Below are 15,488 nucleotides of genomic sequence, written 5' to 3'. Positions count from 1 at the left end.
TTGTTGCTCGGGTATCCGGTGCACGGACCATTTATCACGTGAACGGGAGCCAGAGAAGGCTTGGCGCGCTAGTCCCGAAATCCCGTGAGGGTCATGTCCCGTGACCCACTAGTCTCGCTTAGGAATTCTAGCCCTGCCTGCCCACAACGACAAAGCCATCGCGAGCCGAGCTGGTTGGGAAGAGAACCGAGAAAGATTCGACCCTCCCGACAGACACCAAGTAACCCCCTCCCCCCAACACTCCAAAGGGCTGCTCTTGTCGTCTTCGCGCCCGAAGATCCTCGTTTGTCGAATTTGACGTAGGAAGTCAAAAACAAAAGAACCACTGCCAAAATGGTCAAGAAGCGGGCGTCGAAGTGGGTGACCAATCCCCTAGAACCTCCAATTTAAAGGGATCGAGAAATTTGCGAAAACTAACGGATTCTTCGTTCTGTTTTTCTCTCTGTGCAGCGGACGCAACAAGAAGGGACGCGGTCACGTTAAGCCGATTCGCTGCTCCAACTGCTCAAGATGCACTCCAAAGGACAAGGCCATCAAGAGATTCACCATCCGCAACATGGTTGAGTCTGCTGCCGTCAGTACGTCGCGCCCACCTATCTACTTTGCGCTTTGCGACTCTCGCTCTGGAAGGGAACCTTTTGTGGAGAGCCGGGTGGGCTAATCTTTGAATACATTGAAATTTTATAGAGGATATCTCCGAAGCGTCCGTTTTTGAGGAATACGCTGTCCCAAAGATGTACCTGAAGCTCCAGTACTGCGTTTCCTGCGCTATCCACGGAAAGATTGTGCGGTACGAATCGACCTTCTATCCTTAACGTGTCGCGGAGCAGATCAATGCGGAGAAAGTACAAAAGGATACTGATACTGGGCTCTTTTTTAGTGTCCGATCCCGGGAGGGCCGCCGCAACCGTGCTCCTCCTCCAAGACTCCGATTCCAGAAGGACGCAAAGAAATTGAACCCTCAACAAGCTGCCAAGACTGCTAAGGCGTAAATGCCTTTTTTCTCCCCTTCCATTATGGGTATGATGGGTTCTGGGGTGTCTAGGGCGGGGGGCACCGGATCAACATGATATGTGTAGGGAAAACGAGCGTTTTGACGAGCCGGGCTTCGAAAAAGCAACATATAAGGGAATGGAAGGGGTCCTATGTATCGTGCTACGCTTTGTTCTCCGCACCCGGATATCATTTTCTTCTTTAAATGGGAACGAATATGTATCAATTGGCGGGGACTGGGTTAAAAAACCCCCAGCCTCCCCGCATACAATGCATGACTTGTTTTGATGCCCCTCCATAGTCCAATTCAATGCCTAACATGTGTAATGGATAGGAGTTCTGTGCAGGTTATCCAGTCTCCTAAAGTCAAGCATCACTAATTTCAAGACATTCTAGATCGCTTCAGCTGTAACAGTTACAATCCATACACCAACCGACAAACTAGGGCCAACATCTCCGTTTTCCCAACGCGGCACTCGACATGCATTTCCCAGCCATCATCAAGCGACAATCTCTCTTCTGAATAGTCCCGGCCCCCTTAATCCTCACTTTAACCCGGTTATTTCACAACTCTTATCTCTCCATTCCAATGCCCTTCAACGTAGATAGGGGTAGTCGGCTGGGTTGAAGACGATATGCCGCCCGATTCCTCATTGTTACTGTTCTTACGTTGCTGTGCGCTCCGTAAATCCTCGTATTTAATCCTCTTTTCCCGACGGAATGATGCTATCGCCGCTACCAGGTCTATTTCATGCTTACCCGGATCTTGACCAAATACAGAACCAACACCGCATCTCTGAGAATTAGCCGGAGTGTAGCTCACATCCTCGCTAAAAAAGCTGAAATCATTCATGGCTGCTGTCCAGAGATTTTCGGAGTCCGCGTCCCCGGTGCTAGATTTAGTACTATTAGGGTTGTGGTAGCCCGATGGAGACCAGGAGCTGGAGTTGCTTGGTTTTGAAACGGGTCTGATTTCTAAGATGAGCCGCTCAAGCGCAAAGAGAGATTTTGCATGTTGTTTTTCTGCTTTGGCTCGATGCCGGCCTGGTGGAAGGGAATAGTCTGATTGAGCTCGTAAGGACGCGAGTAAAGATTCGTCGGCGCAGGCTGTTATGAATCTTTTTAGGGACGATAGGATAGGGGATGATGAGGGCACGGAAGACGGCAGGTCTGTAAGGATTAATGTTTTAAGATGTGAGAGATTCGAAGGATGAAGAAACGGCAAGTGGCCACCTTCGCTGCTTTGGTTATCCGTCGCAGGTATTGTAGGACGTCGGGCAATAAGATCTTGGATAAGACAGTCTCGTGCTATCTCCTCCTCTGGTGCTGATGCACTCCAGGGCCCAACCCGTTTCAACACCTGAGTACTGCTCGTCACCATAGCATGATGAATTCGTAGGTAAGTGAGAGTCTTGCCCGCGGGTTGACAGAGAATAGTAACCAGCCTCTCCGCACCAGGAATCATCTCAGCCTGGGAGACATCTTTATTGCGAGAAGCCGGTAGGGACACACTCTCTTTCATTAAACGGGCTGCGCCAATTGTCCCGCAATCGAGGACAAAGAGCATCCCCAAACCGACAATTCCAAGTAAACCATCCACTGAAATATTGTTATCCGCAACGTATAGGTGCGTGATACCAACATGGGGTATATCCTCCAATGTGGACCTACCATCAAGCGGCATTGTAAGCTGCTTGAGGAAGTGTCCGTCAAGGTGCTCATCCTTCATTGAATCTGATGTCAATATACTGCCAAGCGGGACGGTTGGAGGTCGCCATTCGAATTGACATTCTTCCATCCGCCTAAATGTATAGTCATTACTATGGTTAGACGGAGGAAAACAGTTGTGCATCAGGGCCCTAATTGCACTATCACTCAGTAAGTTATTACGGAGGTCCAAAAGCCGCACCCGTATCCCGATGGCACGCGCCAGAACATCAGCGTCAGGATCCCTGAGTCCGATGCCTCGTAGCTTCAGTACTTGCAGGTGAAATAACTGCGAAAGTGCTGATAACACTCCGTGGTCCTTTGCCGACGTGGTATAAGATAGATCCAAGTATACAAGCTTTGGGAAATGTAGCAGCCCCCTGCGGAGTGCTACGGACGTCGTGTTTGGCTCACGGTCTGCAAGAAGCAACCGCAAATCATATGTCCGTAATCTTAACTCGGCATCAAGTCTACTCTGACCGGACTTTGCATCCAAAGTAAGGAGGGAATCATGATCGAAAAACGATAATCTTGAAACAATCAACGACTGTAATTTCGGCAAATACTCCAGCACCTCGAGAAGCCAGATCCGCTCCGGTCCATAATATATCTCTGACGGCGCAGGAGGAAGATGCAATGTGTGCGTAAGCTCTCTAACCCAGTAGCGGGAATACCTCAGAATTTTTCTGAATCGAGTCAAGGCGTCTTGATAGAAGGCGACCCAAGAGATAAACTGGTTAGTCAACCTTTCCAATCGAAAGAAGCCGGGAGTAGTTATCGATGGTTGCCCACCATATACATCAGCACTATCCCCACGAAAGTGCAAGGCCGGTGCTCCCCACAGGAACGGGACGAAGAGTTCGTGCCACTTCCTTGATACTAGGCATGCAGCGCAGAGGTCTGATGAGGGTATGTAGCGTGCCACGATGGCCCAGGTGTCTCTCGCGGTAGCATGTTCATACGACGGGGGAAAAATCTCCATTTGCCTTATAAAGATTGGTCACCGCATCGAAATTTGTGATGGGATTGATAATATTGTATGAGATAATTGGAATGCATTCACTCGACTATAAATTAATTTTCGTTCTCCGACTCCGTGAGGTTGATGTGCTCACGGTGGTTCTCCGGGCACAGCCTCCCAGGATTGGTTCCCAGGAGACTAACTCTGAATGTACTCCGTGCGCGCACTTGAAAGTCGCTCTATTTCACTAATATGCTACCACAAAAGACCCACCATTACTCCGTATTTCCTAACAATTCCTCATACAACTATGTTGGGCTTGTTTACGATATATAAAGTTACCCCCAATGATTTTTAATTGATGCGAATCCATCGGCTTTTTTACCAGCCTTTCACCCACATTGATCATAGCCCTGGAGCGGAAAAACGCCACTAGGAAAATATGAAAGAGCCGAAAATCAAGCTGATTGAGTAGAATGGGGAAACACGATCATAACCCGATGAACCGTCCTCCATTAGCCAACGTAACATATAGAGCAAAAAGATGCACAAAACGCAACCCAACATTCGAGTAAAACCACTAGGATCGAAAACGGAAGACGCGTTGAAAGTAGACGTAAAGATATGAAAGCAGGTATCAAATCGCCAAAGCGTATAAACGTAAGTACATGTTATAGTAATGGAAAAGGATAAGCTCTAGGAGATATTGCTCGGCGAACTTAAGCCTGCCCCCAAACACCATGTATTTATGGTCCATATATGACCCCGAAATATTCACAGCTGCGCATAAGAGTCGTACTCTTTACATAACGTATAAGAGGTTCGTATCTATCAGCATCCATTAGCTGGAAATCTTAGCACAAAGTGAAGATGGACTTACCTAGCGGATGGCTGCAGCTTAACTGAGGTTTCTGCGAGTATTTCGAGGCGAGTTCATCTCGAATACTGTTGAGAAGTTGAACGTAGCTCTGTTGGGGGTTCTTCTTCAAGGCCGTAATGAAGGCCCAGGAGAGTGCTCCAGTTGCTTGGCCATTAATGGTTGCATCTGCGCTAGTCTGGACATCTTTACTACCTGACCACATAATGACATCGGCAGGGCTGGTCTTTGTTTGTTTGGCTCTTTGGTACGTTTCTTCTCCTCGAGTTGCCTTTTTGATGAATCCCATAGCAGTCGAGACCATGCTTCCCATGTCTCCGCGAGCATATGCAGAGACAACACCAAGAAGACCTTGACCAGCTTCCTTGGCAAGATTGGGTTCCTTGAGGACACCCTGTGTGGAGTAGATGTAAGGAAGGTCCAGGGCGGAACCGGAGTGGCACGAATCGAAGATCGCCGTTAAACGAACACCAGCCGGTAATGGCCGAACCATAATCCTGTGCATTTCATCGTCTACGATGTGACCAGCGTTTCTAAAGTCAACGGGATAGATAACTTCGTCGTACCCGTCGTCCTCGTCGCCATCCAAATCTGGTGTCTGACCACCATGTCCTACGAAATATGTTTTAGCACCACTATACCGAATTGCAACTCTTATATTCACCACTCACCAGAGTAATGGAAGAACAATGAGTCGTTCGGTCGAGCATCTTTCACCAACCAGTGCATCGCGCGTAAGATATTGGCCTTTGTAGGTTGACTCATGGGGTTTTGTTGATCATCGGTCAAGATCACCATGTCCTCTCTCGCGTAGTTGAAACTCTGATTCAAATAGGTTGACATGTTCTTGACGTCATTAATACAGCCCCGTAACTGGCCTCGCTGACCAAAGTAATTTATGCCAATCAGCAATGCCTTCCGTTTCCCAGTGCAGTTCGAGTACTGATAGCTATATCCCTGAGGAGCTCCATGGCCAAACGCGACGGAACCGGAAGGGGGAGGTGGCGGCGCGCTGTGATTTCCATGGACATAATCATTATTGTTCACCGTCGCAATGCCTGGGTGCTGTGTGAGATATACAGGCATAGGTGTAGAAGGGTTCTATCCCACATACCTGGTTGCCCATGGAAGGCAGGTCCGCTATTCGGTGTTGAAGGAGGCAAGTGGCCATAGCCCGGCGAAGGTGGTGGACGGTGCGGTGGTTGGTGTGGAGGGTGTTGAGGTGGGGGATGCTGAAGATTCTGTGAGCGGGTTTACAGAAGAATTGCTGGACACGAAGATACTCACTCCGTATGGAGGCTGGGGAGAAGGAGTGTGGCCATATGGGGAGCTGTGGGGAGGATAACCGGGCTGGGGAGGGTGGCCGTACTGTCCTGGAGGAGGGTAGGAAGGGGGAGCGTAATTGTTCTGTGGTCTGGCGGAATATTAGCAGCGGCTAGAAAAACACCAGGAAAATGGGGTCAAAGCATAGCTTACGGGTATTGAGGCGGGGGAGCTCCATACGAAGGATACTGCTGCTGCTGCTGCTGCTGCTGCTGCGGCGGAGGATATGCAGGAGGGCCACCTGGGTAGCCGGATGGAGGAGGATAGTAAGACATGGCCGTCGGTTACTAAGAGAGAGATTGGTTGCTCGAGAACAAAAGGAGAGGGAAGACTGCTTCGCCAGAGAGCGGACACCGCGTGTCTTACTGGGGGATAGTTTGCGACTTCAGTGCCTTTCAAGGCCCAAATTTGCGGATAGTCAGGTTTGCTGATAAGTTTCAATCAGGAAAACAAAATCAAAACTAAACGAAAAATTAAAAAAAAGAAAAAAAAAAGAAGTAATCTCGAAGACGACCCTTCAAAGAGAGAGAGTTTTATCGGGCTTGCAGTGAGAAAATTGCGACGACGACGGACGGCTGATTAAGGAGAGCCAAAATCCGCTAGAATACGAGGGGAATAAGCGCGGCTGAGTCGGCGAAGTCGATAAGGGAGAACTCCGTGATGATGGCGACAGGCACAGGCGAAGGAACCGACTGAGAGCTCCCAGCCGACAGCAACTCGGGAACACCGTCGAAAAAGGGTTCACAAACGAATGCGGCCGTCTTGCTGGCAAAATGTTTGCGTCTCGAGGACAGACCAGCCGGGCGGGCGAGCGAGCAAGTGAGGGGTTTGGCGAGTTAGCTGTCAAGGGACAAGGATCACTGGGCGGTCTTGCCGATCGCCTGGGCCCAATTGCGGGTCGGAACGCGGCTCACGTAGGGCAGTGAAGACGACCGATCAGCCACAGTCCGACCTGGGCGACGGTCTTGAAAGTTCGCCACTGGGGGCACCGGGGTGCTGCGGTCTGGTGTAACTGCAAATTCCAAATATTCTGCATGGAGTCTCAATAGCCGCTGAATCTGTCCAGTGCGGAATGATGAAGTTGATCCCGAGGAATCCAGTTGTTCCCTGCGGTGCCGGACCATCACCGCCCTGAACAAGGGTTAGTCACTACGTGGGCACGCATTAGGAGTATGCAGAGAAACCCGACTTGCCCAACCATGGACAACTACGGTAATAATTTTTGGGGTCCATATGCGTATGTATGTACGACTGAATGGTCTTTATTGCTTCTTGACATACATTAAATTAGACCTATCTAAAATCTCCCAGGACGGGGAGCTTCCAAGACCGTCTGTGATCTTCGTTGTCGGCTGTTGAGAGGGCTGTTGGCCAATTTACCGTCGAGGCATTCCGCGTCCTCTGCCCTTCAAAACCCTCTGAGCTGCTCCTGCCGGCAACGGCTTACCTGGAGCTTGTGGCTGGGCGGATTCCTGGTTCTCTGTTGGGGTACAAATGTTAGACGCACCATCGACGGAATGCGAACTGTTGGGGCACCGTGCCTGAGAGGGATCCAAAGTCAAGGGTGAAGGAAAAACTTACTTATAGTCTCGTCAACGCTCAAGATCAAGCACGCGGCTTCAATCGCCGCTTGGATGGCATTGATCTTGACCAGGCTCGGCTCCCACACGAACGCCTTCATATTGTCCCGAACGTCCTCGTTGTCGAAGTCGACACCTGCCCACACATTGCCTGCCTGATGCTGGACGCGAAGGCGAGTGAGGATATCGGTGGCATCAAAGCCTGCATTGTCGCACAGCTGTCGCGGAATAACCTCGAGTGCCTTTGCAAAAGCCTTGACGACCCCTTGCTGTTTGTGCGGCACAGCCTTGCTCTGATTGGCGTAGGAATGCAAATAGCCGGACACGTCCATTTCCGTAGCTCCTCCTCCGGCAACGACAGATGTGTTGCGTAAAGATCTCTTCACAATCATAATGGCATCGTGCAAACTGCGTTCCGCTTCTGCGATGAATTGCTCAGCGCCACCACGAAGAATTAATGTACATGTCTTGGCAGCTGGGCATTCGGAGAAGATGTTAAACCGTTCACCACCAATTTGGCGTTCCTCAAAGGCACCGCAAGTTCCAAGATGGCGCTCCTGGATGTCCGAGCAGGTTGATTGTGTAGATGCCCCAGTGGCCTGGTTAACGCGCTCCATATCCTCGGCGGAGACTCGCCCCGCGCAGAAAATGTCACGGTCAGCAAAGTATCTACGCACACTGTTAGTATAGACGGCCACATATAGCTGGATATGATTGAGTGCTTATGACATACTGAGTGGCCAGATCACCGATGGGAAGTTTGCTCAGAACGACCTTTGCGCCCGTCTTGTAAAGTGCCTCCAGTTTATTGAAAATGATCTGCCATTCGGCGTCCACAATCGCTTGATATTCAGATACCTGATCCACTCGAACTTCGGCATTATCCTTCTCGCTCTTTAGCTCCAATTCGACGTTAAGACACACAATTTTGGGATTCTTGAAAGATTTGGGTTGCTGTTCGAAACCTGCGTAGGAAAATGTCTTCTTGAACGCTACACCATCGACAAACAGAGAATCTTGTAGCGCCCCGCCGGTGACTTTCTTAATACCGATGAGTTTCTCGTTCAGATCATCCTGATCCAAGGATAAAACGGCATCGACAACCACTATTTTAGTCAGTAAAGAGGAAAAAAGAACAATAAACGTCGGCATACGCAAAAGGAGATCATACTCTTCGTAAAGAAGTCCGCATTGCGCTTAATTAGTTTACTATTCATCGCTGTCCCAGCCAATCGTCTCAGAGTCTCAACTTGCATCGTTGCTCCATCAGTGGTGTCTCTCATATCCACCGAGATCTCTTTAATTCTGTTGACCGCAATCGAACTGGCTGTTCTCAATCCCTTTATAATCGTTTGTGCGCTCACACCCTGTTCCACGAATTCGCGGACTTCTTTTAAAATCTCTCCCGCCAAAACCACCACGGATGTAGTGCCGTCGCCGACCTCAGCATCTTGCGATCGTGCAATGTCGGTGAGAATCCGAGCGGCTGGGTGGACGATGTCGAGGAGCTACATATTGAAAAACGGGGTTAAACTTAACGCTCCAAACACGAGCCTGAACGCGGGTGCCGTTTGACCAACCTTCATCACCGTAGCCCCATCGTTTGTGATCGTTTGCTTTCCATTGGAATCCACGAGTAATACATCCCCGCCATAAGGACCCAGGGTCCCTTTGATCGTAGACTGAACCGCTAGACATGCGTTGATATTCGATAGTATTTGACCCTTTCCTTGTGACGAATCCGTTCCTAGCAGTCGAAGTCAACTATGTCATGTCTCCTTTAAGTCTCCAAAGAAAAAAAAAAAAGAAGAAGAAGAGGAGGAAGAGAAAAACGATAACACAACAACTGCAAATCAGAACGAGCCCATGAAAGCAGGGAATACCAACCTTCTTTCAGAACAATAATTGTCGGGGTCTGGCCGCTGAAGGCCATGGTTGTCTAGGATAATGAGTAGAAGCCCCTTTTCCCAAGATGTCTTGTTTGGTCAAACCAAATATATTAATTAAGATGGCGGGTTAATGGGAATGGGTTCGTATCGACCGTGTTATCAACACCACACCAGGGCAAGCGTGGGGTGAAGAGCTCCAGAAAATTGAGCTTCAAGTGCCCGAAAAAAGTTCCTGGCCAATCAAAACGCAACTTCGGGAAGCAAACCAACCAAACACACTCTCGACGACCTCAACGCCGAAACAGAAGAACCTATCCCGATCTCGATTAGACGAAATGGCTGGCAGGAAATAATTGCAATATTGCATTCAATATAGATCTTCCGTATCGTTTCACTTCTCGTCTATAATAAACTCTAGAACGCAATTTTTGTACCAGCTGTTATATAGTATGGAGGGGCCGCACCCTCGTGTACTTCAACGCCGCCCATAGAATGCCAGTTAACACCATTAACAAGGCTTTCAAAATGCAATACATATTCCCACGCCGGGAAAAAAAAAAAAAAAAAAAAAAAAAAAAAAGGGGAAAAAGAGGATAGAAGGACGCCAAAGGCCATGTATAATTACAAAACCATTCAGAAAAGAATTATGGTCAGTATCTGCTGTCAAAATGTGACGGATCTTCTCGACCAACAAAGGCGGCTGCGAGAAGATCACGATGTAGCTGTGTTTCGTTGTGGAGTCGAGACGTGTCAACCAAGTGCATCGTTTGATCCCGCAAGGCGTCTGCTGCCTGAGAAGCCATTATTCCGTCGTCATCCTCAACAATACGATAGTCGTTCGAGTTATCATGATGTTGCAGATGGGTATGGCCAAAGCCATGGCCCAAGTCATGCGGTTCTTGAAGACTGTTTGTTTCGTAGGGATCAACGTCGTTGTGATGCTGGAACGATGGCAAGTGGTGCTGAATATCATCCATAATTTGTGGGTCGAGAGGAAGGTCGGCGTAGTCGGTTATTTCCTCCGGATCTGGTTGGAATTTGATGTCATCCATAGCCCCGTGTAACACCGTAGCGTTGGGCCCGCCAAAGGGATCTTCTTTGATGTATTGATGAACATTGGCGAGTTGTTCTGGAGGCGTTCCAAAACCATTGGGCGACACTTCAGGCTTGCGCTCTTTTGGTGTGGATGACCTTTCCCGTTTAGAGGCGGGCCCGTCTGGGTTGGAAACGGGAGCTTTGGGTGATTCCTTGCACTTCTCGCAATTCTTTATCACCATACTAACAGTCTCTTTGATCCTAACCCAATGGTACTTCAAAGCAATGTTTGCGGTGGTTTTGTTAATTCCACCGTGTTGTTGCTCATGGATTTTCCGGGCTATCTCATATTGTTGCTGGGGATCCGACACAACTTCCTTGTCCTTCAACATCAATTTCTCCGGCTCGCCATTTTGCCCTCCGACGAGTTTATAGTGAGTCGCCGCGCTACGTAATCGACTCTTTTCTGCTCGGTCGGCACCGCTCGGGTACTTGGAATGCTTCAGATAATATCTGATTTTGTCGAATCGTTCCTCCGAAACGAAGTCCTCTCCCTCAGGGCCTAAATCGCGGCCATATATAATCGCATCAATCAGCTGACCAGGGTATGACTTCAGATTTCCGCAGCCGGGAATCCTTCCGATCCGCTTGAACCCGAGTGCATCCCATATACGGCAAGAGGCGACGTTGGTCTCATAAACCATATTGAAAACAGAGTATGAGTAGCCCTACGCCAGTTAGTAGGTTGCACAACATATAGGCGCTGTGACAAATGAAGAGCATGGGGGGTTTTGGTAATTGCTAACCAGCTGTGGCGCCCATTCAAGGTAGCATTCTCCCATTAATCTACCTACTCCCCGATTTCTCGAGGCATCCGTTACCAAGAAAGTGCCATTGCAAACATGACTGCTCCGGCCCGGGTAGTTAGACTTGATATTAAAACTTCCTAGGCACGTTTTTTTCCAGTCTTCTCCGGCCAACGCCATTGACTGAACATCCTCGACGCCCTTGACCTCGCCCAGTAGCATCACAGCTGCGAAATGCGAGAACCAATCTTGACCGAATTCTTCCAAAGCAAGGGGACGGTCCATCGGGTATGTGTCCCCTTTCTCTATCTCTTTGTTTAATTGGTCGCATAGGTAAACTAAGAGAGAATGAGGCAGATCGGAGGCGGAGGAGAATGGTACGAGGGTTGCAATGGTGACGCGATCCCGCAAGGTGACCTGCTTGGGAGAGATAGTAGAAGGGAGCTGCGGTTTAGCTACATCGAGGAAAGGAGGTTGGCCCGAGGCCCGATATATCCCAGGTGCCCTCGAGTCATCATTTACGGCGGGCATCTTCGCCCTAACCTGGCCGCGCAGGTCACGAGACTAATACTCATGATTAGTCTCAATATCTCAGTTCGGATGCGAAGCTCAAGAATGAAAAGCGCCCGGGAGATAGACGGTGACGGGGGGGGAAAAAAAACGGAAAAACGAAAAAGAATCTCGGCGTGTGATACGCAATGCGAGAACAAGGGTGGATATACCAGAGATTGGATGTCAAGCCGCTGGAATTGGCTTGGAACGTGCTAAGGTGTGATCAAGGCTTGTTCATGCATGCGAAAGGCCCGGGAGATTCCACGGCGGAACTCCTTGGAACGCTTCGTACTTTGTAGAACGGAGAAGACAGCAACAGAGTGCTGAGATGAACGCGAAGGAGTTGGTCGGACTTTGACCCTTGGGGCGGTGGGGTTGCCTGGTTGGCTGGCCGCTCGGGGAGTCGGGACCTCCAGTGGTTAGTTAGGGTTTCGGGTCAACCCTCGGCCCGAGAGACGGCCGTCCACTGCGGACCTCACGCCTTGGTTCCAGAGTGAACCTCTCTGGATTCTGGAAGATATGAATGCTTAGGGAGTTACTTGGGAATTTGGACGCTTCTCATACCATATGGAGGCCTGTACTCCGGGCGTCATTGCTACAGTAATGGTTCTCTCTGCTCCGTTCTTCACCGTTGGCTGCCCTGAATCTTTGAGTTGAAATATCATGCTGCTTGGGGTTGGGGGGGAGGTTAACCCTTACGTGATTGTAAGTAGTAGACAGTATCTGGATGGGGATATTTGCAAATGTAGGCGTTAACTAGCAAAGCCTTCCATACAGACTCGATAGCGTGAGGCAAGTCATTCAACATTCCTTCCAGTGACTTGGAAGACCCGCGCTGTTTCTGGATTGATTTGATGGAATGAATAAGTGCTTCATCACAGCTTGCATGAGGTTGATCCGCTTGGAAATACTTTGCGGCCCCATAATGATCTTTTTTTTCTTCTCTCTGAGGTGGGAAATATGTCTAAGAACACTTGCGAAATCGCTGCGGGTAAGTGGCTTGCGGCAAGTACTTAAACACCTGGGATGATTATGAAAATTAGAAGAGAACGGAACATACCAGTTACAAGGAGCTGCCCTTTTGAGAGTCTTAGCTCTTCATCCAATACAAGATTCACATTCATACATTCTGGAAGGATGAGTATCTTTATCTAAAAGCTCCTGCATCCAGCCATAAGCCCAGCCCAACTGATCTTGATAGATGTCAGCCACGCACAAGGAGATTGTGGTCAGGAAGATATAAGTAATACTACATCTGCAATCAATCTCCCAGACAACTATCAGTCTTCTAGCCGAGAATGCCCACCTTGACCAACTTTCCAGAATTTCTCTGATGAAAGGTACCTGTGCTGCCATACCATTCCCTGTGGCAAACATCAAAATACTACTATAACGCCTCATATCAATTGTATCTCCATAGGGTCCTTCAACCAAGGCAACTAAGTCCTTTTTTTCGATGGTGCAAAGCGGGGTAACTTATAAAACCCTCTTGAGACCGAGCCAGGAGAGATATGGAGTGGGCACGTCCCTCTTTGCCATCCTGCCAGGCGATTTCAAACATAGAAAGAAAGTCCATATACAGCATGCCCAGGTAAACAAATTGTCTGGGATAATATCTGAATGGTTTCAAATTGGTCAGATCAACCCTGACTGCACCAATCTGCGGTAATAACATGAGCTCTAATGAAGTATCTGCCAAACTCGAAGTTGCGGGTTATGAGTTTGACCAACCGCAAGACACATGTAGAAGTAAAAGAGATTGCCCCGACGGCTAATTATACAAGGCACTCTGATCATATGCTTGTAAGTACATCCCGTCGATGTGCTCACGGACCATTTTTTTTCATTCGCAAACGCGAATTTCATACATGTTAAAGTATATACAGTTTTGTTCGCCCGGGGGTTGTGGCTCATCTTTTGATCGCCCCAGGCTCAGAATTTCGTGAGAAGGAAAGACTTTTGTCTTGTTGTTGCCTTTGACGCTGCATTGCTAATATCCCAGTTCTATCCGTCGCCGTTGTGGCATTTATTATTTTGTCAAAAGCCGCATCGTCCTCGTCCTCGGACACATCGTCTTCATCGACTAGTTCGGTTTCCGGTCTTGTGTTCTTACTTAGCGTCGCGGGCCGTCCAACAGTTTGGGGAGTTGGTTTGTTTTCTGCCGGTCTAAGATCTTGGAAAGGTTTCGAATTAAGAACCTTGCGCCGAAGTTCAGCCATTTCTTCCTCGTCGTCAGAATCCTCAGGCAGCGCGTAAGGGTCTCGCTCTTCCGATTCGTCTCCTTCGTTAGCCTTTGACTCCTCATCCGACTCATCTTCTTCTTCCGAATCGGCAAAGCCCATGCGGTTTGTATTTCCGGTCTTCCAAATGTCATCCTCTGTGCGTTCTGCGCGGCTTTCCGAGTATTCCCTCTCTATTTTATCAAGCCATTTCTCTTCCGCCACCTTGATATCTTCCTCGGTTTCACATGCAGCATAGCGCTTAAGGAGCTGTGAATTTATCTCCAAGAATGGTCCGCCGTACTTGAAATGTTTTAAAACTTGGGTTGCCCAGTCCTTGTGACCACAGATATAGAAGCATGCTGCGAGAGCTTCCACGCAATTCAGTCGCCACGGTCGTCCGTAATTGACAGGATTCGCAGCAACAAGGTAGGGTACTGCACACAAGTCAGCGCGTAATACTTCTCCAGAGAATCGAATTGAGTCTCACATAGACGTTCACACTTTCCTCCAATCCTAGACCAAGGAACCTCCTTGACTCTAACCCAAGAACACTCGACAACAGCAGCACCATACTGCTCGAGCAGTGGCCTATCCGCGGGAGAAAGGGTGTGTTTCGCATTCGGTCTAGGAGGGCGCTATAAGTTCAAACACTTTTGCAAGCTGGATACGCATGTCCAAGTACTCACGATATTACAACCCCAGGAAACTTATGTCCAATTGGAAGATCTCTCATCATTCCAAAGTGCATCAGCTTCTTTCCAGAGCACTTCTTGGGATCGCAATGGCCCAGGTCCCAGCAGGCAGCATTGAAAGGAACTCGTGGGGTATCATCATTCTCGTTGTCCGGATCGCGAGGTGGGAGGCGCCGATGGCCTTCAGGAAACGCTCTCTTACTTCGCTTAGCTAAATTATCTTTCTTGTGACGGACCATCGTGTATGTTGGGACCGATGGTAATTTGTAAATAATAGCTCTAGTACTCCGTAGATCAAGCCAAAGAAGCTGCTCTGAATAGTGGAGTTAAGGTTGGTGACATCAGAAAAAGCAGGATCGGACCTCTTACACAACCAAGCGGGCCGACAAAAGTCCGGGGTTATCTTCTCTGCCAATTGCTTTTTTTTTTTTTTTCGTTTTTTTTTCGCTCCATTCATTCCGCGCAAGGATGTTTTCTTGCTAATACCAGAAAGATTCATCTATCTCTGCTGTTTGTCTTCAGTCCTGGGTCCTAATTTGTGTCTTCTTGCTTTGATAGCACCTAGTATCCACCCTTGTAAGATTCGGAGCATGTCTTAATACGGGATGCCATGATGAGTACTGCAAGCTCATGCACAAGTGGCACGTTCTCAGTGAGACTAAACAATGGAATAGTATTCTGCATACCTAAGGGCTGCTAAATTCATGTCTTTGTCTAACAGAATCATTTTATGCTAGCTGCGGAATTGACAAGCCTCCCTGATGGGTCCACAATGTTGACGATTAATAACGAACACTTGCTGTAGATGACAGACCAGCAGGTTGCAAAGGGCAATGCTAAAATACGAATGC

At 48.7% G+C, this 15,488-nt stretch overlaps 6 protein-coding genes across 6 annotated transcripts; 1 reads left to right on the top strand and 5 right to left on the bottom strand.

The window, feature by feature from the left end:
• Positions 1–161: 161 nt before the first annotated feature.
• Positions 162–1,382, top strand: CIMG_04012 (40S ribosomal protein S26). Its single transcript, XM_001244570.2, has 4 exons — positions 162–356; positions 451–578; positions 688–790; positions 881–1,382. The coding sequence occupies exons 1-4, from the start codon at positions 334–336 to the stop codon at positions 990–992; spliced, it is 366 nt and encodes a 121-aa protein (XP_001244571.1). The 5' UTR covers positions 162–333; the 3' UTR covers positions 993–1,382.
• On the bottom strand, positions 1,352–3,757 carry CIMG_04011 (leucine Rich Repeat domain-containing protein). The gene is made up of 2 exons (XM_001244569.2): positions 3,493–3,757; positions 1,352–3,405 (listed from the first exon to the last, which is right to left on the bottom strand). Exons 1-2 carry the CDS (start codon positions 3,680–3,682, stop codon positions 1,553–1,555), a joined length of 2,043 nt encoding a protein of 680 aa, XP_001244570.2. The 5' UTR covers positions 3,683–3,757; the 3' UTR covers positions 1,352–1,552.
• A 390-nt stretch (positions 3,758–4,147) lies between these two features.
• CIMG_04010 (metacaspase-1) lies at positions 4,148–6,171 on the bottom strand. The gene is made up of 6 exons (XM_001244568.2): positions 6,015–6,171; positions 5,826–5,952; positions 5,653–5,770; positions 5,210–5,596; positions 4,542–5,150; positions 4,148–4,489 (listed from the first exon to the last, which is right to left on the bottom strand). The coding sequence occupies exons 1-6, from the start codon at positions 6,134–6,136 to the stop codon at positions 4,464–4,466; spliced, it is 1,389 nt and encodes a 462-aa protein (XP_001244569.1). The 5' UTR covers positions 6,137–6,171; the 3' UTR covers positions 4,148–4,463.
• Positions 6,172–7,105: 934 nt separating this feature from the next.
• On the bottom strand, positions 7,106–9,490 carry CIMG_04009 (T-complex protein 1, eta subunit). The gene is made up of 6 exons (XM_001244567.2): positions 9,329–9,490; positions 9,022–9,188; positions 8,613–8,949; positions 8,175–8,547; positions 7,443–8,110; positions 7,106–7,341 (listed from the first exon to the last, which is right to left on the bottom strand). The coding sequence occupies exons 1-6, from the start codon at positions 9,372–9,374 to the stop codon at positions 7,238–7,240; spliced, it is 1,695 nt and encodes a 564-aa protein (XP_001244568.2). The 5' UTR covers positions 9,375–9,490; the 3' UTR covers positions 7,106–7,237.
• A 417-nt stretch (positions 9,491–9,907) lies between these two features.
• Positions 9,908–11,736, bottom strand: CIMG_04008 (histone acetyltransferase Spt10). The gene is made up of 2 exons (XM_001244566.2): positions 11,172–11,736; positions 9,908–11,093 (listed from the first exon to the last, which is right to left on the bottom strand). Exons 1-2 carry the CDS (start codon positions 11,700–11,702, stop codon positions 9,981–9,983), a joined length of 1,644 nt encoding a protein of 547 aa, XP_001244567.2. The 5' UTR covers positions 11,703–11,736; the 3' UTR covers positions 9,908–9,980.
• A 1,731-nt stretch (positions 11,737–13,467) lies between these two features.
• CIMG_04007 (pre-rRNA-processing protein TSR3) lies at positions 13,468–14,946 on the bottom strand. The gene is made up of 3 exons (XM_001244565.2): positions 14,632–14,946; positions 14,433–14,569; positions 13,468–14,379 (listed from the first exon to the last, which is right to left on the bottom strand). Exons 1-3 carry the CDS (start codon positions 14,874–14,876, stop codon positions 13,634–13,636), a joined length of 1,128 nt encoding a protein of 375 aa, XP_001244566.1. The 5' UTR covers positions 14,877–14,946; the 3' UTR covers positions 13,468–13,633.
• Positions 14,947–15,488: the final 542 nt, after the last annotated feature.

Source organism: Coccidioides immitis (assembly GCF_000149335.2).
Source record: "Coccidioides immitis RS genomic scaffold supercont3.6, whole genome shotgun sequence".
NCBI classification, from domain to species: domain Eukaryota; kingdom Fungi; phylum Ascomycota; class Eurotiomycetes; order Onygenales; family Onygenaceae; genus Coccidioides; species Coccidioides immitis.
The sequence above is the reverse complement of the archived record's forward strand: the minus strand, read 5'-3'. Positions and strand labels throughout refer to the sequence as shown.